This window comes from Macrosteles quadrilineatus, unplaced genomic scaffold (assembly GCF_028750875.1).
Source record: "Macrosteles quadrilineatus isolate MER2022 unplaced genomic scaffold, UCM_ALF_1.0 Scaffold_3__2_contigs__length_128488019, whole genome shotgun sequence".
Classification (NCBI taxonomy): Eukaryota; Metazoa; Arthropoda; class Insecta; order Hemiptera; family Cicadellidae; genus Macrosteles; species Macrosteles quadrilineatus.
The window spans coordinates 119,712,838-119,733,999 of record NW_026542596.1 but is presented as its reverse complement, the minus strand read 5'-3'; the positions used below and the strand labels follow the sequence as shown (position 1 = coordinate 119,733,999).

General features: G+C 35.5%; 2 protein-coding genes across 5 annotated transcripts; one reads left to right on the top strand and one right to left on the bottom strand.

Moving 5' to 3' along the window:
• Nucleotides 1–159: 159 nt before the first annotated feature.
• Nucleotides 160–8,178, top strand: LOC128988421 (lysozyme-like). 2 transcript variants are annotated; one of them, XM_054409688.1, is made up of 5 exons: nt 160–291; nt 3,951–4,061; nt 6,463–6,645; nt 7,246–7,322; nt 7,956–8,178. In XM_054409688.1, the coding sequence occupies exons 1-5, from the start codon at nt 222–224 to the stop codon at nt 8,088–8,090; spliced, it is 576 nt and encodes a 191-aa protein (XP_054265663.1). In that variant the 5' UTR covers nt 160–221; the 3' UTR covers nt 8,091–8,178. The 2 variants fall into 2 exon arrangements, with proteins under 2 accessions (XP_054265663.1, XP_054265664.1); XM_054409689.1 differs by lacking the exon at nt 3,951–4,061.
• Nucleotides 5,287–19,884, bottom strand: LOC128988420 (kinesin-like protein KIF20B). 3 transcript variants are annotated; one of them, XM_054409683.1, is made up of 7 exons: nt 19,796–19,884; nt 19,080–19,182; nt 17,922–18,049; nt 17,050–17,134; nt 15,954–16,157; nt 15,253–15,409; nt 5,287–5,378 (listed from the first exon to the last, which is right to left on the bottom strand). In XM_054409683.1, the coding sequence occupies exons 1-7, from the start codon at nt 19,837–19,839 to the stop codon at nt 5,302–5,304; spliced, it is 798 nt and encodes a 265-aa protein (XP_054265658.1). In that variant the 5' UTR covers nt 19,840–19,884; the 3' UTR covers nt 5,287–5,301. The 3 variants fall into 3 exon arrangements, with proteins under 3 accessions (XP_054265658.1, XP_054265660.1, XP_054265659.1); XM_054409684.1 differs by lacking the exon at nt 5,287–5,378 and adding an exon at nt 13,951–14,089; XM_054409685.1 differs by lacking the exon at nt 15,954–16,157.
• Between the last annotated feature and the right edge of the window lie 1,278 nt (nt 19,885–21,162).

The window sequence follows — 21,162 nt, the reverse complement described above, 5'->3', positions numbered from 1 at the left end:
TAAATCAATTTTAATAATGAATTTTCCTATAGGGAAAAGTGCCCTTTGTTAAATTTGGTTGGATGCAACAATCATGACCTTGACTGTTGGTATTCCTGATGACGTCATTGGCCGATGAAACTGAACCAGTTCCGGCACCGGTGCCAGTGCCAGTGCCAGTGTTGGTGTTGGTGCCATCACACTGTATACTGTTGTTGTGTGTCTAAGGTCGCAGCCTAGAGATGTCTTCTGTTTACAAACTCTTCTTTCTACTTTCCTGTGTCGCATGTTTGTCTCAGAGCCAGTTTATAAGTAAGTAATTAAATACCTGTGGTAATTATGACTAATTAGTTTATAACTAATTAGGTTTCCAATTTAAAATAAAAACATCACCAATATTTAATGAATTTTTAATTTTATGAGGCCTTTTGCCAGCTATGCTGGCATCATCAGAAACATCACAAAACTGAAGGTTATGTTTATATTTACAATAATAAATTTTAAAAATTTAATATATGGGAAGTTAAAAATAAAAAAAAGATATTCTGTTAAGTAGATTTAGGTAAAGTTACCAAAACAATTTATGTGCATAAAAATGAAATATAAAGTAAATTTAACTTATAACTTTGTAAATTTGTAATTTAGTAATGTTACATTTTGAATTGGACCATTATCATTATTTACTAAACTGTCCATTTTATTTATAAATAATGATTCCCAGCAATTTAGTTCATGGGTTTTTTTTTTTGTAATTTAGTATTTTCGATTGAAATTGTGAGGCCTGTTTCTAAACAATGTTTTGCTATTTGCAGATTTTTCAAGTCTGTTGTGTGTTCTTTTTGTTTGTCCAACATACTTCATCTCACAACTGTCACACTGGATTTGATAAATGCCATATTGTGTCTTATTTTCTAATTTACTTTTATTATTTCCAAGAATATTTTTTAACTTTTTGTTTTTGCCTTAAATTAAACCATAAATTCAGCATTTTTCTTAAACGTTTTCTTGATGTCTTTATATTGTTTGGTATGGGTAGTGCTTGCAAAAAAGCTGACCTTTTTTGTTCTGGAGGGTGAAGAGAATCTTGAGTGATAAACCTATTGTTATGGGTTGGTTTTCTGTAAATATTAAACTCTAGTTTTTCATCACTCCATAGGATTAGTACATCCAGAAACGAGATTTTCTTGCAGGAGCGAACTTTTACAGCCAACAACAATTTCTCATCAAAACAACACCAAACCAACACCGAACAGTGTTCGACAGACATTTGTGATAGCTGCCAAACATTGTTTGGTGTTGGTTTGGTGGAGACGCCGCTACACCTATTTTCTATATAAGCTTTTTCAATTTTATCAAACAGATATACCAATATTATAAATCTGGTAAAATATTATTTATTTAAAACCAAACGAGCTGTTGGCCCGTCCTACGTACGGGATTGAAAAGTCAACTAAAACTGAAATTATATTAATATTTCCATTTCTATTCCAAGCAAAGTTCAAGCAGTTAACCATTTCCTGTAAACAAAAAGCTGCCAAGATGAATTAAAACATGTACACAATGTTATTTTCCTATTCTTTCCTCAAAAAGTCGAACAGAAAAATAATTTGCATAATTTTTCCTTTGAATACTCGGGGGGCAGAGCCTCGATTTGTATACATCAGTGGTTATAGAATCTTGAATCTTACTTATTTTCTATATTCAATGCCAACATCCCAGAATAATAAACTAACCTGTTAGTTTGAAAGACAACTTTTATATTCAACCAGCTGTTAGTTAAAACAAATTATATTGCACTAAAACAAACTTAAAATTTTAAAGATTGCTCTAAAAAATAAATAGAACATCTATATTTTACCATGAATATTTAAATAGTCTGCCATCCTCTTACCCATAAAATGGACGTATCAATAAGCATAGCATTACACATAGTATAAATAAGTCAACCCTATGCATGTAATTATTATCCAAATGCTGAATTTGTGACACAAAAGCTGAATATTACCAGCTGTTATGTTAAGCAAATTATTTTATGCCAAAAGCTAGTTTAGAATCTTAGCGTCGGCATAGACTAACCAACACAAAGAGACTTCTCATCCCATTGTAAATTTTGAAGCACGTTTTTCGTGTCAAGTTCATGTAAGTGACACAAAGGCGCTAGTGTCGATGAAACTTTGTTTCCGTTATTTTAGGGTTAATTTATTTATTTGTGCTTTACTGCTTGGTTATATAACTAGGGGACAAGTTATTGTTTATGATTAGATCGTACGAGGCATGTTTTTTAAGTAAGTACCGTTTTTAAATTTCTCCGTTGCAGTGCTGCGATTGGCCTTTTGGACACTTTCGCTGTATATGTGCATCTATTGGCAAGCCCTAGCCAGAAATTCGACAAAAACCGGCCGTGTTTACATCCGGTATCGAGCATTCAAAATGGTGTCACCAATTGAGACTGCCGCCGACTGTGAAGTGCGCGCTGTAATTAGAGTTTTAAGAGCTAAAGGTGTGAAAGCAATTGCAATTTATCGACAGATTAGTGAGGTGTATGGCGAGAACATTTATGAGTGACGGAATGGTACTTAAGTGGGTATGGGCCAGCGAACACAGAAGGGCATCTAAAGACGGCCCCACCAACGTCCATCATGAGCAACGCACTGGGCAGCGTCACTGTCCCCAGTACCCAGTGCGTTGCTCATCATGAACGTTGGTGGGGCCGTCTTTAGATGCCCTTACCCACTTTTGTACCATTCCGTCACTCATAAATGTTCTCGCCATACACCTCCCTAAGCTATTGACAAATTTCAATGGCTTTCACAACTTTAGAACATAAAAATCTAATTACAGCGCGCACTTCACAGTCGGCGGCAGTCTCAAATTGGCGGCACCATTTTGAATGCTCGATACCGGGTGTAAACACGGCCGATTGTTGTCAAATTTCCGGCTAGGGCTTGCCAATAGATGCACATATACAGCGCAAATGTCCAAAATGCCAATAGCAGCGCTGGAACGGAGAAGTTTAGAAACGGTACTTACTTCAAAAACATGCCTCGTATTATTTGGTTAAACGTGGTTTTAAATGGCTGTAATAACGGGAAACAAATTGTAAACAAAACACGACCTCTACATAAACCGTACATGAACTAACAATAAAATTGTCTTCAGCTGTTCCATAAGGATGAGAAATTTACTAAGGAAGTATGTTTTATCCATGGCGTCGGCTGCTAGACTTTTTAAAAATTCAAACTTAATTTCTAAAAAACTGGGACCTTAAACTAAAATTATGGCTTCGACATTCCCTAGTTCTCAAAATTATCTTTCTTTCAACACAAAAATCATGAAAATTCGTCGAGTGGTTGATTCAGAATCGTGAAATAAAAAAACACTGTTTCGTTTTAATATTATAGATATTTAAGGCATACATTGCAGCAAATAAAGCCAGCCTTAAAAACTTTTGATGTCGGAGGAAAAAATCTGAGAATACGTTTTGCACAGGATTTTGGAAATTTCAATTTTCACCTTGTTATGTCACATAAATCAAATTCAACGAGTCACAAGTCACGTAAATCATGTTCTAAGAGGATGACAAGTCCCGTAAATCATGTTCCAAGAGGATGACAAGTCACGTAAATCATGTTCCAAGAGGATGACAAGTCACGTAAATCATGTTCTAAGAGGATGACAAGTCATGTTTAAATCATGTTCTAAGAGGATGACAAGTCACGCAAATCGTGTTCTAAGAGGATAACAAGTCACGTAAATCATTTTCTAAGAGGATGAAAAGTTATGTAAATCATGAGGATGAAAAGTTATGTAAATCATGTTCTAAGAGGATGAAAAGTCAGAAGTCACGTAAATCATGTTCTAAGATGACCACTAAGTCAAAATCACTCCTATATACACTATATACGCTCCTATACACTTGAAATTGCTTGGGTTATTCAACTTGTTTATTGTTTTATCCACTTCTCTTACAGGTAAGTTAATTAAGGTTTCAATTTCGTGGACAAACGATTGCCACAGAAGTACAAGTTGCTCTCCATGTGGGCCTACACAGGACATTCCAACCACAAACAAACCAACTGAAGGCAAGTTTAGTGTTTGTGACTGTCCTGTGTTGTCCGGAATTGTTGTGTCCATGTAAATCCAACACTATTGTGGTATTTGCTTAGGATTGTGAGCTTTGGAATTTGCATGTTTTTCATGTAGTTACCTTGTAACGGTTAATTCACTCTATTTAATTACGACTAAAATATTCATTACGTAGCACAACTATTTTTTTTATTTAATGTAACATTACAACATAGCCTTGCCTTAGCCATAATAACCGCAAGCACAATATAACATTATTAATCTTCATAATAATTTTCTATGTATTTTCAAGAGGCCGTCATATTGTACAGGGGTGCGATAGAAATTTCTGGTTTTCATTAATATTATCTCTTTTAAGTATGAAAATAAAGGCCTTTAACATGAGGTGTTAATCGATGGGGTTTTACATTCAAGATGTTTAAGCTGCGCCAAAAATACCCCATTTTGGATCATACTAACTAAATAGTGCACTATTATACAATATAAAGATGTGCAATATAAACGTTACTTTTCCTGACATAACCAATGAAAAGTTAACCGGGCGTATCCATAATTTTGCCTAACCCTGTACTAGATTAAATACTGATATGCATTCATGCGGGATAAATATGATTACTATTTTAAAGGAAAACTTATGCATTTTCAATATTGAATAAAAAAATACAATCTATAATTTTTCATTGACCTTTCCTCACAAGATAAGACAATTTTATGGGGTTATCAGATTATCGTTGATGAAAAAGTTAGCCATAAGGTCAAATTGGTGTTTACTGTTTACCATACAATAATCACAGTTGTAATAATCACAAATCATTTTTCCTGTTGATGGTTGTGGTATTAACAAATTGTTATCAAATTGATGATATATAATAATGCTGTACGGTCTAACAAAAAAACTAGCATTTTATGATAAATTCCTTAGTAGAAAATTTGTTAGGTTTTTAGTTTGTGGAATTCTTGTAAACTCAAAATGACAGTAAACAACATTTAACCAAGTTCACTGACCCAGCAGCCCATCAGGAAAGCCAAGGCAAGTGATAAGGAAAAGAGGACTTTGGTGATTCAAGTGTCCAAAAGAAAGAAATTGAGGTGACAAACAAAATAAAGTATTTAAACTGTTAAACCTAATACAGTAAACACTTGATAATTCAAAATTTTAATCATCAAGAGTTTTGAATTGCAAAGAGTACTTAGTTTAGTTACCTTTACACCAAAAAACTACTTATTTTTCAGTTGTTACAAAAAATATGTAGTTTTTTGCTTTTTGCTATTGATTCTGGCGTCATCAATAAGCATACCAAGCTCTCGTATATCTGGGACAAAAAAAATGTAAAGAAATAATCTTATTTAAAAATTCCGACAACAAAATGACATTCGGTTACTGAGATACCTCAAGTGCTTAATACAGTAGATTGTATCCTATGTTATCTTAATGAAAGATAATTTAATTATCGTTGTAGTTTGCTTGAAGATGGAAATATTTTAACAACATTGGCAACGTTTTTTTACATTTGAAACTATTATCATTTTACTATGTGGCGAGGGACTTGAGGGGAATGCCATAATTGTTCCTCGGGTCAGAAGTTGGGTCAGGAGTAGGAAAACTGGAAAGATTGCCCAGCGCCCAGCGTCTTGGCAATGACTCACTTTGAAACTCCTATGCACTCAGTAATGACGGATTTGCTGGACAAACAGTCTGTCTGTGTCTGTTCTGCTGCACTCTTCTGTACCTGTATGTACTCCTTTTATCCTCTAGAACTTGTTATTTTCCTCTGAACTGGTGCTCGAGAACACCTTACGGTGAGGGACCACACATCTAACACTTCATTACCATAAAAAAAAAAAACTACAAGGCACAAGAATATAATAAGTATGCAACATATTACACAGTGGTCTGTTGTAAACCATCTGACATCCTAATTATCTATCCAAGTTTAGAACATCTAATGTCCTAAACATCCAACTTCGGACCATCTAACATCCTAACCATCCAAGTGCTGACAATCTAATGTTCTAAACATTAGTAGAATATCCAATATCCAATTTTGAATCCTGAATATCCAATTTCAGACCATCTATCGTCCTAACGTCTAACCATCCAAATTCGGAACCTTCAACGTCCTAACCATCCCAAGTTCGGAACATTCAACCTCCTAACCATCCAAGTTTGTCCCATCCAACAGCCATATAAGCTCAAAACATCTATCATCATAACAATCCAACTTCCGACTAGAGTAAGTTATTCTACTATTGCTTATAATTTTTTGTAGAAACAAATAACTGTTTTAAATTGTTCAGGCGCTGAAAACCCGTGACTCAGAATCACTTAAGTGCAGTAATTGATTATGATTGAACTAGTGATCAATAGACACTCACATGTTCCACTGTTGGTTTTAGATCCGCCAATAAGTGAGAGTTTATCAGACCTCTGTTTGGGGTGTATCTGTGAGATAATGTCTGGATGTAACCTCACCAGGGGTTGTGAGGAAGGAGACTGTGGGATGTTTCGTATCACCAAACTCTACTGGATAGACGCAGGCATGCCTGTATTGAATGGCGTAAACCCACATCAACCGCAAGGTAGTGTACACCAGTATAACTTGACAGCCAACTATCTTTTTGATATATTCATTAATTTATCATAAAAAATTACAAATTTAAAAACTTACAAACTCATACGATTTAACTACAAAGCCTAATGGTTTGTCTGCTGCTTTAAAAAATGTTTAACTTCATATCTTCAATCAGTCTAAAAGAATGATAAATTGAAAAAAAAAATATATTGCTGTGTATAATATTGAAATTTTAATCTTTAAAAGTAAATGCAGATACGTATCTGCAAATGGCATGGGTGTTGTGAGTTCATTTTTTATTGACCTAAAAAAGGTTAATAGTTTTTAAGTTTAATATAAATCACTTTACACTCTTCAAAGTATCTGTAAATGCTAAATTGTACTCATGAATTGATTTAAATATTAATTTCACTCCGAAAAATTTTCAATTTTGAATTGCACTGAACTAAATATAAAGAGCTACAATTAGTACAATTACCAAAATCATGATAAAAAATCTAATTATTTATACCAGGAATTTACTTATTTAAAATGTATTAGTTTCCTAGCTGAGAATTCTTGCTTGTAAATTATATCTTTTACTGAAAACCATTCAATTTGTGTTTAGCATTTGAAAGCTGTGCTAGGGACCCTGAGTGTGCAGCTTCAACCGTGAAAGGATACATGAGCAAGTGTAGAAACCAGGTTTGTATATACTATAACATATAAACACCAATGCCACAGCAAACCTGCAGAATGAGAAAATTTCCATTTATCTTATCGGATTTCCACTAAAATATTTCCTTAAACAGGTTAGATTTATTCCCAACTTAAATATTAGGCTACTTTGGTTTAGTGCTACAGGGAAGGCAATAAAGTCTATTTTTGTGTAAAATGTTAATAAATTAGAACAAAAAAATAAATTACCCAATTTTGATTAACTATATCTATAAACTAATGAACTGCAACAGTTAACTTATTCTCCATAAGATTAATGAAGTAATTTTAAATGTAGTTTTTTTTTCTCTACATCCATTAACCATAAAACTAAAATGTACTACATTTTTTCTTCCTAGAAAAGGGTTTTAAAGAACATAAGAGTCACTTTATGCCCTAGTGATGAAACAAGCTATGTGGGTTGGAAATGACACATTAGTTTTATAATTTTTTGTAACAACACAATACAGTGTTAACACATACTGTAATTTACATTTAAGCATACATGATTCAATCTTTCATTTCTACTATATTTTTACTTTTCGAGTTATTTTGGTGCCACGATAAACGGATAAAATTAGCTAGTTCTTCTACTGATTTTACAACTTTGACCTGTTCTAGGACTGCAACCGTGATGGTCGCGTGGACTGTATGGACTACGGAGTGATTCACAAAGTGGGCTGCCCTAAATGTCTCGGACAAAGAGATACGTACTATGAAACGTCCTTGCGCAACTGCCTTATACAGAACTCATGAAAATAACAATAAGCTAGTCAATGTCAAACTTTTAAATGGATAGGTATATTTATATTTAAATAAATTAAATACATTTTTTACTAATTTTCTCATTAATGATTAGGTAGCCTATTTCAATGAGTTATAATCTACATCATTCAAGCAAAACCGCATCACTTGCTAATTAGTACTTCCCCAAGTTTTTTTTTTTGTTTTTTCAAATGTACTCCTTGGGTTTTGGCTTTTATTATTTAAGACTCTTTGTGTCCAACCATTATGACGACCTAAACTTTGAGAGATAGTAACTTGGTAGCCGAGTTGTTATAGCGCTCGCCTAGAATTCATAGTCACCTGTTCAGTGGCGTAGCCAGGTTTGGAGCACCCTGGAGCAGGGATGGCCCAAGCCGAGATAGGGTGGGGGGGGCGGTGTCCGAGCTTGACAGGGTGATGTTTACTTATTTGAAAAATAATAACTGTAAACTAGTGTTTTTATGCAATCTAGACATAATAAGTGCTGGTATATTAATAAATTAACAACTCGAATACCGGCGTGCGCGGCTTTATTAACATAACCTCACAAATCACTACAATATTCACTTATTTGACTGATCAGCGATCTCATAGTAATTATGTTGATAGATCGCAGCACTCAGTGATCGTTGTGGCAATAGTTAAAAGTTTCAACGGAGTCCCCCAACGCCCGTGTCTTCCTTGTTACAACTGGAAGACAGTGCGCCAAATCCTCTCGGGCCATACCTCCTCCCTCCCCTTCACCTTCCTTCTGCTCCAACCATGCTTGCCAACATAGTAAAAAAATAAATCCTAGACTGGCGCCCCGCCCCCTCCCCTGCCACCTAGTGCTTGCCGCCCTGGAGTGCCTGCTCCACTCACTCCACTGCGCCGGTTCGATCCTGAGATCGATCTGTAGCTCTTGATGGTTCAAAACTGGACCCAGCTGTCCTTTGAATGTTTGTCTTGAAATAAAATGGTCCTGGCTAATGACACAGCTGATTTTAGACAATAACAAAAGCTACACAAGGCATCTAACTTCATCACACTCTTCTCCTAACTAGGTGGTGTCCCCATCTCAATTTGTAATGGTGAGAAAGCTTGACGTTTTTGGACAAGAAGATGTACAATTAAAAACAAAAAAATCTGTATCCACACAAACTGAACAGGATAATTTGTAATAGCACAATTAATATCAGTCTTTTAACTTCACTTTTCAATATTATTTTAGTTCAGAAGCAACATCATAGTGTTCAACAAAAACTGTTTTAAGTCATACGCATTGTTGTTGTTATGTATAAGCATTGTTATGGTTGGGGTTTGAGCATATAAACTAGGTGGCGTTCGCAGAGGCATCCACAAGATTGAGCGGAGTCATCAAGGGTTCATATTATACTAGTGCACCTGTTGCCCGAATTCGAGCAATTGCAAAGTACGGTATTACAGGAGTTGTTTTTTTTTTCAAAAAGAATAACAGTCACAATTTACGATGACTTAAAAAGAGTCAACTGAAAGATAATGTAATCAATCACTTCACTCCAGTTACCGAAACTGGAAACGAACTCGCTCTGAAAACGAACGCTCACTCCACTCCAGTTATCGAAACTGAAAACGAACTCACTCTGAAAACGACGCTCTTGTGTGTATCATGTGTTTACTAAGAACAGCTGTAATTAATACAAATTATTCGTCTGTTTAAGTAAACAAAATTGTTATTTCAAAAGAAATACATTGGGATTTTGATGGTCTATGGGGCAAATCCCTAGAACTTTTATTACAGGAATTGGTGAAAGGGGGTGACTACACAACAAATACTTAATTTTGACACCTCGTTTTTAAAAATCCATCCATTATTAACGGAGGAGTAGTGTTTCGTAGAAATCGCCTTCACGTATTATATAAAAGAATTGTTTTTGTCATGTACTGCAATAAAAACAGTAGTTTTTAATGCATGCGTTGCGGGTCTAAAGTAGCATTTTTAATATTTAGGGAGTAAAAATAGTTTTTAGCCTCTATGGAGTAAAAATCAGCTGTTGTCAACTCAGTTGTAAATTTCGGTTGTAAACGATTGCATGTATATAAAATATTTATCGATTCGTGCTTCGTAATCATTTTAACATACAGTCTAAGCCCTCACTGACTGACTGACTCACTCACTCACTCATCACTAATTCTCCCACTTCCCACTTACCTAGGAGGCTGAAATTTGGTACACTGATTCTTTAGGCATTAAATAGGAAAACTAAGTGGTTTTTATTCTGATCGGACTCTCGGGCTCCGCCCCAGTGGCTCTGGAGTTTCCCATGTTAACCTAATGAGTACTCATATTTAAATGGAATTAATGAATCATAACAGCTGTTTCAATTAAACAAGTTGGTTCTATTCTGTGTTATTCAATAGCATTAAAGTTACAAGGATTACCAACAGAGTGCAGCACTATTATTTTTTTAATTTATGACAACAGCTAATTTGCAACCAAAAGGTGAGTGAGCGTAGCGAACGAACTTCAACTCGGAGTTGAGTTAGCGTAGCGAACGAGCTAACCTGAAGGCAAGTGAGCGCAGCGAACGAGCTCCAACCGTAAAGGTGAGTGAGCGTAGCGAACGAACTTCAACCAGGACGTGTGAGCGCAGCGAACGAGCTCCAACCTAAAGGTGAGTGAGCGTAGCGAACGAACTTCAACCAGGACGTGATTGAGCCATGCGAACGAGCTCACATATGAAGTTAAACGGGGAAAAGCCCGCGGGTACAGCTAGTTTTAACATACAGTCTACAATCTCTTCCCGTAGCATTTTAGCATTGCAGATACATTACTCCATTCCCAAACTCAACACTGCTCATCTTTACTACTTCCTTCACCACACCCTACGTCGTGGACCTGTTTCCCTCTCTTCCCATAGCAGGATTGCAGAGATACATTAATGTAATTGCCAAAGACAGTTACCACACTCTGCACTGCTAGCCTTACTACTTCTTTCACCATTTACTACGTCGTAGGCCTGTTTCCTTCCTTTCTCATAGCATTTAAGTATTACAGATACATTTATCTAACTGCCCAAACGGTTCCCCCACTCTGCACTGCCAGCCTTTACTACTTCCTTCACCACATCCTACGTCGTGGGGCCTGTTTCCTTCCCTTCTCATAGCATTTTAGTATTGAGGATACATTAATCTAACTGCCACAGACGGATCTCACACTATGCTGATGCTCACACTTTACCAATGAATACACAAACTATAGTTTGTGTATTCATTGACTTTACTACTTCCTAAGCCACTTCCTACGTCGTGGACCTGTATACATCACTTTCCATTGCATTTTAGTATTTTAGATACGTTAATCTAATTGCCACAAACATTCCCACACTCCGTACTGCTAGCCTTTACTACTTCTTTCACCATTCCCTATGTCGTGGGCATGCTTCCATCCCTTCTCATATCATTTCAGCATTGCAGATACATTAAAACTTCTACAAACGGTTTCCAGTTCCCACACGCCACACTGCTCACCTTACTACTTCTTTCACCTCTTCCTACGTCGCGGATCTGTTTCCCTCTCTTCCCATAGCATTTTAAGATTGTAGATACCTAAATATAATCGTCATAAACAGATCCCACACTCCGAACAACTTGCCTTTACTACGTCCTTCACCACTTCCTACATCACGGACCAGTTTCCCTCCCTTTCCTTAGCATTTTAGGATTGCAGATACCTTAATCTAATTCTCATAAACAGTTTTAACACTCCAGACTGCTCGCCTTTACTACTTCCTTCACCACTTCCTACATCGTGGACCTGTTTTCCTCCCTTCCCATAGAATTTTAGGAATGCAGATACGTTAATCTAATCGTCATAAACAGTTTCCATACTCCAGACTGCCCACCTTTACTACTTCCTTCGCCACTTCATACGTCACGGACCCCACGCTAGTGTCGTCATTTAATTATATTTATGATCCATACCGTTTCTGTTCTAATATCTGTGGAATAATGCTATCAGCTATTTCTTTATCTACTGCATTCAAAAGTCAACAGCTGATCATATGTCTTTGTTTATGTGTCAAATACTGCTTCCATAAGGATTACATTGAAACTTTGAGACCCAGTGGGGCGGATTCCTGAGAGACTTTTTTAACGCCATATAGATGTTGGCACTCACCGATATTGTCTTTATTATCATGCAAAATTTGAAAACGATTGATTCAGCCGTCTAGGAGGAGTTTGCGTATTACGAAATGCATAAGAATCGACGTATAAGAGCTTCGCTCGCTCCGCTCAAAAATTATCTTATAAGAGAAGAAACACCGTCACTATACAACCCCTTTCATCTTCCATGAATACCGTGCTTAGGATACAAATAAATAAATATAACCTCAAACATTATAATATACTTTTAAATACTTTTTTATGAAATGGCGACCATACACAGTTGGTATTTTAAGCTAAGTATGAATGGAGATGAGTGTAGGATGAGTGGCGTGATCTTGTAGTCTTGTTAGTGACTAAGGACGACATTCCTTAGACACAGCTGTTAATTAATAGCCCATACAGCTAAATGGCAACTAAGGGACCTACAGTTTATAGTGGAATCCGAACCACATTTATTTGCCTTGGTATATACGAATTGGTCTAATTATCAGGATAGCACTGCGGGTAGTCGTAGTACTCACTCGTGCGGACGTTAATCCACACCAGGGAATATCGCATCCACAGTGCATGCCTATAAATATCCCCAATTCGTGACCTCCTAGTAGCTGGATTACAGGACGACGCCACCCCAATAATTATCAAGATAGTGAAAAGTCATATAAAATCGTTCAATGTCCCCAAAAAGCAGTTTACCTCTTTGCACCACAAAGGAATCATTTGCGTCATATCACTCTAGGAGCATGAGAATGGTGATTTCAATTGATTGGCTAAAGGTCATTGTGATGGCTGTTTGTCTTTAATTTTGACGATGACTTCATTCAATATACAGACTGTCCCAAAAGACCCGGACCGGTTTAATATTTTCCAAACGACAACAGATAAATCAATAAGATTTTGCACATTAACACCACACTTAAAAATCTACTTTTTTAATGAAGTATCAACTTTCTGTCATATAATGGGGACGTCCCGCAAGGAGTCAGAAGGAAATCTTAAATAGAAGCATAGGTTGACATGCACATCAAATTAAAGACCTTTTCTAGTAGATTACAATGCCGTAAATTAAAGCTCAAAAGAACGCCTTTGTAAAAAATGGCAGCCGTTCAAAGATTTCTTGAACCTGTCATTTTGAATCTTTGAACGACTGCCATTTTTTGCTCAGGCGTTCTTTAAAACTTGAATTTACGGCATTGTAATCTACTAGTGAAGACCTTTAATTTGATGTGCATATCGACCTATGCTTACGTTAACAATTTTTTTCCGATTCCTAGGGCTGTGCCCCCAAATGCAAATTAAATGAATCTTTGAACCACTGTCATTCTTGACTTGGTTGTCCGTTTGAGTTCAAATTTGCGGCATTATATTCTGCTAGTAAAGACCTTTAATTTGATGTACATGTCAACCTATGCTTCTATTTAAGATTTCCTTCTGACTCCATGCGGGACGTCCCCATGATGTGACAGAAAATTGATATTTCCTAAAAAAAGTAGATTTTTAGGTGTGGTGTTGATGTACCAAATCTTATTGATTTATCTGTTGTCGTTTAGAAAATATTAAACCGGTCCGGGACTTTTGGGACAGTCTGTATATTGACCTTACAGACAGTTTAGTGTTATGTATAAAGAGTGCACTGTACTATCATTACTTCAATGTTATTACCTACTTAAATAAAGTAAAAAAAGTTTGTAGTTTTTCTATTCTTTTAATTTTAAACTATAACTGTCAGAAAACTTCAAAACCATTCACAGATCAAATTTTGAATGTTTTGACAATGTTATTAAGGCTTCTGACGAAATTTAAATGTTCCTAAATGTCTTCTCAGGTTCATCTTTTTAAACCAGACTTCAACTGTTAGTTTTTTTCTAAAACATCAAAAAATATTAGTATCATAGTTGTTGTTTTTTAAGTTAAATCAATTGTATTTCTGTTAATATTCTTGTCATTGATGAGCTATATTTTAAAATGTATTAGTTTTCTGTGACAGTTACAAAAACTAAGATTCTAGAACAACATAAAACCTGCATTTTATCACAATCTTGAATTACATTTTCCTCAGGGGGGGTCTAACGATCCGATACTAAAAATTATTAAATATCAGATATATTATAGCTTATTTACTTAAGGTGGGTTTTCCGAACTGTCAATTTGGGCTGTAGAATTGTGAACGCTAACAAGTACGAAACCAAAAGTAGCAAAAGTACAAGAAAGTTATCAAATAGGCAAGCAAGTAATTATTTATGTATCGAACACGCTCCTAAGCGAAAAATAGACTACACCAGCTATACAAATTTTCATATTGATCTACAACATTGAAACTGATATAACTGGGAATCGGCAACAAACCGGAAACTTGACGATAATCAAAGCATCCGCCTGAACATAAACCTGCAAAATACTGAAATGAAACAGAAGAAGAAATACCTCCCCCAACATAACTCCATGGAGTGTCTGTCCTCGTGTTACTCGCTCGACCCAACCACAATAAACGAGTAACGAGACGTGTGTACAAATACAATTTTTTTTTAATATATATACTATGTTGTTAAAGTTAGTGTGACAACATAAGAAAAGGACTGGAAGTTGCTACACAAGCTAGCAAAATGTGTATAGGATTATAGACAAACTACTGCGGTACTCACGAACAAAAGAGTAATACTTTAATGTGAATACTAACTGAGCGAGTCTTTTAGGCACTGAATTTACTTTTCTGAACTCGGCCGCTATGAAAACATCAGTACTATTTGTGTTTTCAATATTGATGCCAAGAATATTCATGAATATAAACAGTCATAGTCAATGGCTAGGAAACCTCACCTTCATGCAGGTGTACACTTAATTTAATCTGAAAAAGTGAAAAATACTGTAGTTTTGTAAAAGAAGAAAAGGTTTGCATTCAATTGACTCTTAGGCACATGAGCGAGACTGTTTCTATTGAAAGAATAATCAAGGCACATGGTCCCAGCACAAAACTGATAAGGTATATTTAAATGGAAACAAACTAAATGATAGCAATGTCATGTATTACCTGCTTTGTTTGCTTGTATGACTTCTTTTCCACTTTTCCAATCCTCATTTTGAATATTTTGGAGCCCCGATATCCGTCTATCCAGCTTGATTATTTCCATGTGTTTGAGTGCAAGTAAATTAAATACCTCAATCGTCTTTAGACTAGGTGTTGATTCCTAATCATATAAAAGTACATTAGAAGAGATTACAATTTCCATGAGGTACTGCATGTTACCATGAAGTACAGTACCCCAAACCCATTGCCATATTACTGTATTAAAGTAATTTGAATATATTAAAATACTCCTGCCACAGCAAACCTACGGAATAAGCTGGTTTTCATTTGCCTGATTGGATTTTTACTGAAACATTTCCTTGGACATGTCAGTTTTATTCCCAATAGAAACAACATTAGGTTTGGTCAGTACTTAGGTTATCTGCTACAGGGAATTCAATTACCGTAAGGGTTTTGTCTACTGAAATAGCTTAGTGTGAAATAAATTTGCCAAATGTTGTCATAATATACTAGCAAACTGTATCACTTAAATTATCCTCAATAAGTATAACATTTGATGATACAATGTTCTGTAATTGTATCTTTGACACTTATGTATCAGCAGAGTAACACAAACTCGTAACCACTCACCTCTTAAAATACTACAAACACAAGTGTTTTTAATACCCTTAAACAAAAGTTTAAGTTCTTTGGCTTATACCCACCTCAGACAACAGTTTACAATTGTCATCCCGTTTTCTACACTTCCACAGGGACACTTCCCATTCATTTTTCAATCTGATCAGTTCTTTCAGTTCTTTGACCAATCTCTCTCGCTGGTGCAGCTCTAGTGTTTTTTGGCCCAAGACCCTTTCCAATTCGGACACTTGGTTACGCAAAGTTTTTTCAGAACTCTGTAGCTCTTTGATCTGAAATTAATATGTACATTCATTAATTATTGTTGAACAAGTTCCTACTCTTAAAGAATGGGAGAAATTTAAATATTGACTTGAGAAGATTAGATCATATCTATTTTGAACTAATCATTCTCCCAACACCAGACAAAAAGATGACATTGTTAGACCTAGTATTAGACTTGATAAGTATTATAAGAGTTATAGTTACCATCAAATTTTAATTTATAATAAACTGCCAACCACTGTCAAAATGTTGCCACCTAAGAAATTTACCAATGTTATTAGCAAGTGGCTCAAAGTTAAGGCATTTTATACCACTGAAGAGTACCTGAGCTGTGACACTCAAGACATTATCAATTGATTTGTGTTAATACTTTGACAACACCTATTGTATTGCATATTTAATGGTGAATAAATTCTTGATTCTTGAACATGTATGTGTTGTTTGTTGTTTAATTGACTGACACTAGCACTTTTAAATCTTTCAACGAATATTAAATTCAGTACCGGGTTTGCCATAAGGCTATATGGCTTAGCAAAAGGGAACCAGAGCGTTTTGTGTAAAAAATTTTTATGGGTCTGTTTCTAAAATTTATGATTTGCCTTGATCATGGTAATGATGTCCCATGGCCCCGGGAGATGTTGACGATTTTGCCGCAATCGTGGGAAGTCCCACCAAAGAAGCCGCTTGGGTTATTCTGGTCTAGACCCGCAAGTAGGCCTACCATAAATTCAAAACTCCATCAGTTGAACCAGCAATAAAAAATATACAAGGGAGTATGTTTAATTCCTCTATTAAGGTCCTCTATTAAGGTTGTAAGTACTAGTAGTTGTTGAAGTTATTTGACTCGATTCCATACATGTTCTTTAACGGAATAAAGGATAATTTTATTTTATTTGATACCTGGTTATTAAATGATGAACACTTGTTATTACACTTCTTGGTCAACTTTGTAGCATAAGATAGTAATTTTTCTTCTCTGTTGGATCTGTAAAAAAATAATAGAAATTTGTACTGACTTTATAGCGTGTGTTGGAAATTGAAGGCTGCAAATAACAATTCAAACAATCATTTATATCTCTGTATGTGAATGATCTATAGGATGTAGTACAAAACTTGTCCTGGACGTCTGAAATCAATCCACCAATGGTTTTTTTCTCTACCTATGTGGTAAAAGTGTTGGGAAAATGTTGATTGTAGATCAATGTATTTAAGAGTATTGGAGTTTACCATTGGCCATGTTAGTCTTTGAGACATCCCTTTAGTTAGATATAGTTAGTAGATCTCTCACACAGTCACTTGATAAGCTACATTTCCTTCTTCTCTATTTGCCTGATCTGACATTACTGGATGCCAAATGCCCTCATTTTGCAAATGTACACCTATTTTACACATTTTTCAATACACTTCTCTGCAAACACATCTGAATTGAACCCCTCCCAACAGAAAATTTTCTTTCACATTGTTTCCGACTACTTAGACTATTTGTCACGTAGAAGGGGAACCGGCTACAATAGTAGTGGAGGAAAAAGTACACCTTTAACATTTAAGAGTTACAATGTTTTGCAGACATTTTACCATGCTGATGTATCTTCTATGACAGTTAGTTATCAAAATGTTTTAAAGGTTAGGTTTTAGTTATTAAAAAGGTTTGGATACAAAGTTTTTAGCATGGCCAATAAAAATGGTTTATTAATAATATAAAAAAAGATTGTGCAACAATTTAATTAAATATTTACTAAATAATTTATTTAATGGCTTATTAGTGCACTCACTTGTCCCTGATCATATGTTCAAGGCGGTTTATTTTTTTCCTAAATTCTTGAATCTGAACATTTCTTCTATCAGCACCACTAACTAGATTTTTCATTAATTCCACATTGCTTTTATGATCTGACAATTTCTATGAGCAGACAAATCAGAATTAATCGTCTATAGTTAGTTTAGCATTAATAACTCAAATACAAATCCTACTTAATATTATAAATGAGAAAGTTTGGATGTTTGTGACAAGTGAACGCGAAAAATACTGGTCGGATTGGGCTGAAATTTGGCATGATGATAGCTCACATTCCCGATTAACATATAGGCATATTCTTATTTCAAAAATCCTTTCGGGCTCCGCCCCAGTGGCTCTGGAGTTTCCCATGTTAACCTTATGAGAAATGGAATTATTGAATCTTAACAGCTGTTTCAATTAAACAAGTTGGTTCTGTTCTATGATGTTCAATAGCATTAAAGTTACAAGGATTACCAACAGGGTGCAGCACTATTATTTCTTTTACATTTTTATGACAACAGCTAATTTGCAATCAAAAGGTGAGTGAGCGTAGCGAACGAACTTCAACCTGGAGGCGAGTTAGCGTAGCGAACGAGCTAACCTGAAGGCAAGTGAGCGCAGCGAACGAGCTCCAACCTAAAGGTGAGTGAGCGTAGCGAACGAGCTCCAACCTAAAGGGGAGTGAGCGTAGCGAACAAACTTCAACCAGGACGTGATTGAGCCATGCGAACGAGGTAATCTTGAAAATAAAGAAGTTAAACGGGGCAAAGCCCGCGGGTTACAGCTAGTAGTAATATGTATTGTCATTTGTCATAAGAATATTTATAAATAAAAATCATTTCAATGGGTGCAATTGGATTGCTACAATATTTACCCAACAAGTACATCCGTCAGTGATCTCATAACCACCCAGAGGATCCTGGGATAGAGCGACCATGGCTGGAATTCCCGTTAAATAAAAATGAGCCTCTCTGCCCTAAACATTTCTGAGAGCTCGGCCCCTTGAAACCCATGGACTCTGCACCTAAGGGCACTGGAGTAGCATGGGTGGCGTGAGAAACCAAACTACCAAGAGTACTCATAAACTCTTAAACTTAAGCTTAAAAATTGACTTGAGCTAATCTGTTTTTGCTGGATAAATTATGTTTCTTGCCTTATTTTCGCATAACGTCTTCTTTGGCTGCAATAAATTTATTTCTGCAATCAGTTCTTTTATCTTCTTGTCTTTGTCAGCAACCTTCTTTTCCAGTTGAGTTCTAAAAACGTTAAAACTTTTTTGTAAGATATATTACTTACGTCAATAGTTCAAAATACTGTATGGTGAAATTCAGAACATGTTTTGACACAACTGTGTCATCATCAGCTGAGCACTAATTTTTTTATCAAACACAGACATCTCATGGATTACTTTGACCCATGCATATAAGGTCAATGCGCATACATATTTCAAAATTTTCCCTGAACCCCTCCTCTTCCCTGGTAGGTTTTCCATACCCCTCAGACCACTCCAATTTTTCTCTTTTGAAATGCCCTTCAATAACAATATTGATCAATATTGATACATGACTCTTGTTTATTGTTTCTTGCCTCAGTGCAATAACTTAAAAAAATGGGTATGCTTATTTTTACTTTGAACCCTTAGTATTTTAACTTTTAACTTAGTTTATTTTAACAAACGTTTTCTGCACTGAAAAACTATGTAGCATACGATAATTGGTAATTCAAATAGCCATCAGAAAACCAAAATTAACAAATCAGCAAAAATAAAATTATTTCTATTTAAATTTATGAATATCTAGCCCTTGAGTTTGTGCTGAATCAATTAACAAATACCGAAATACCAACTAAGCAATAAGTTAGAACATATACCTTTCCTGCAAACTGTTTTCGAGAGCAGCTTTCTTGTTTGCCATGACATTTTCGTAATCTTTTAATTTCTTTTCTAATGACAATTTGGTGTTTTCACCCTCCTTTAGTTGTTGTTTCCTTGCAAAAATACAAAAAAGTAATTAGTCATTGGTGGGGGAACAATATATAATTCACCTTTATAAAATTTAAAGAATAATATTTCTTATTTGAATTTAGCGTTTTTTGGTTTGAAACTCTTGATTAGGCCACAATCAAGCAGGTGGTAGAGCAGTTTAGGCTGCACTGTAAGTAATTATTAGTTTCTAGAATTAACACACCAAGCTCTAACAGCCATCAGTTTGGTAATTTAATTATTAGTCTACAAAAAGGGTGATCGAGACGGTCTTGCCAGTTACAGGCCGGTCTCCATAGTGCCTGTTCTGGGTAAAGTCATTGAAGCCATATCATTCCAACCGACACTGTTATATGGAGATGAACAGCTTAACATCAGATGGGCAGTAAGGTTTTAGAAAAGAGACGTCCACCACTGGTGCATTTAAGATGTTATCTGACTTGGTTGATGAAGGATTTGAGCCTAGGCATCAGATGGTCTCCGACGAGGGCACAACATCCAAACCCTAGAGCGTCAGGTACGACGTTCCTCAGGGATCGATTTTTGGCCTGCTGTTCCATAATGAAGTTATCCATTATGAAACTCTTTAAACCCCTGGCGTAAATTTAGCCGGTTATGGCCAAGCGAGCAATAATCTTAAAGGATTTTATAGTTTAAGAATTTTACTCATAATAAACTTACAGTTTCAAAACACAGTTTTGTGATTCAGCATGTTTTTTTAATAGATCTTCATATTTTTTAGTTTCATTTATATCTTTTGTTTCCAATTTTTTTACACTCTCTTCAAGTTTTCTCCGAGTAGTTTCAACATTCTCACTTCTTCTCTCCAGCTCTGAGAATTTCTTTTCAATAAGCTTGACAACTTTTCTCAACTCAAATAGCTTCTTTAGTATTTCCATCTTAACAAAAGATTTTACATAGTGAAATGTTTGCAATATTAGTAAAAAGCTTTCCAGATAATGGTACTATTGAAATTTCTCTCTTAATTGCAAAATAGTGTGCCTTTTGAACAATTAAAAGCATCAGCAAACATATAGCAAGTACTTAAGGAAATACTTATCATGTGTTTTAATCTATCTTGCAAAAATATCAAATCCTTGTAAAATATGTATTTTGCACACACACACAGATTTATGAACGCAAACAACGTAACAAAATAACATTGCAGACTTTAAGTACAACTCTTGTTGCTTATAAGTATAACATCAACTTCCAAACAAACTGTCCACTGTTTATTTGTTCATAAATAACCCCC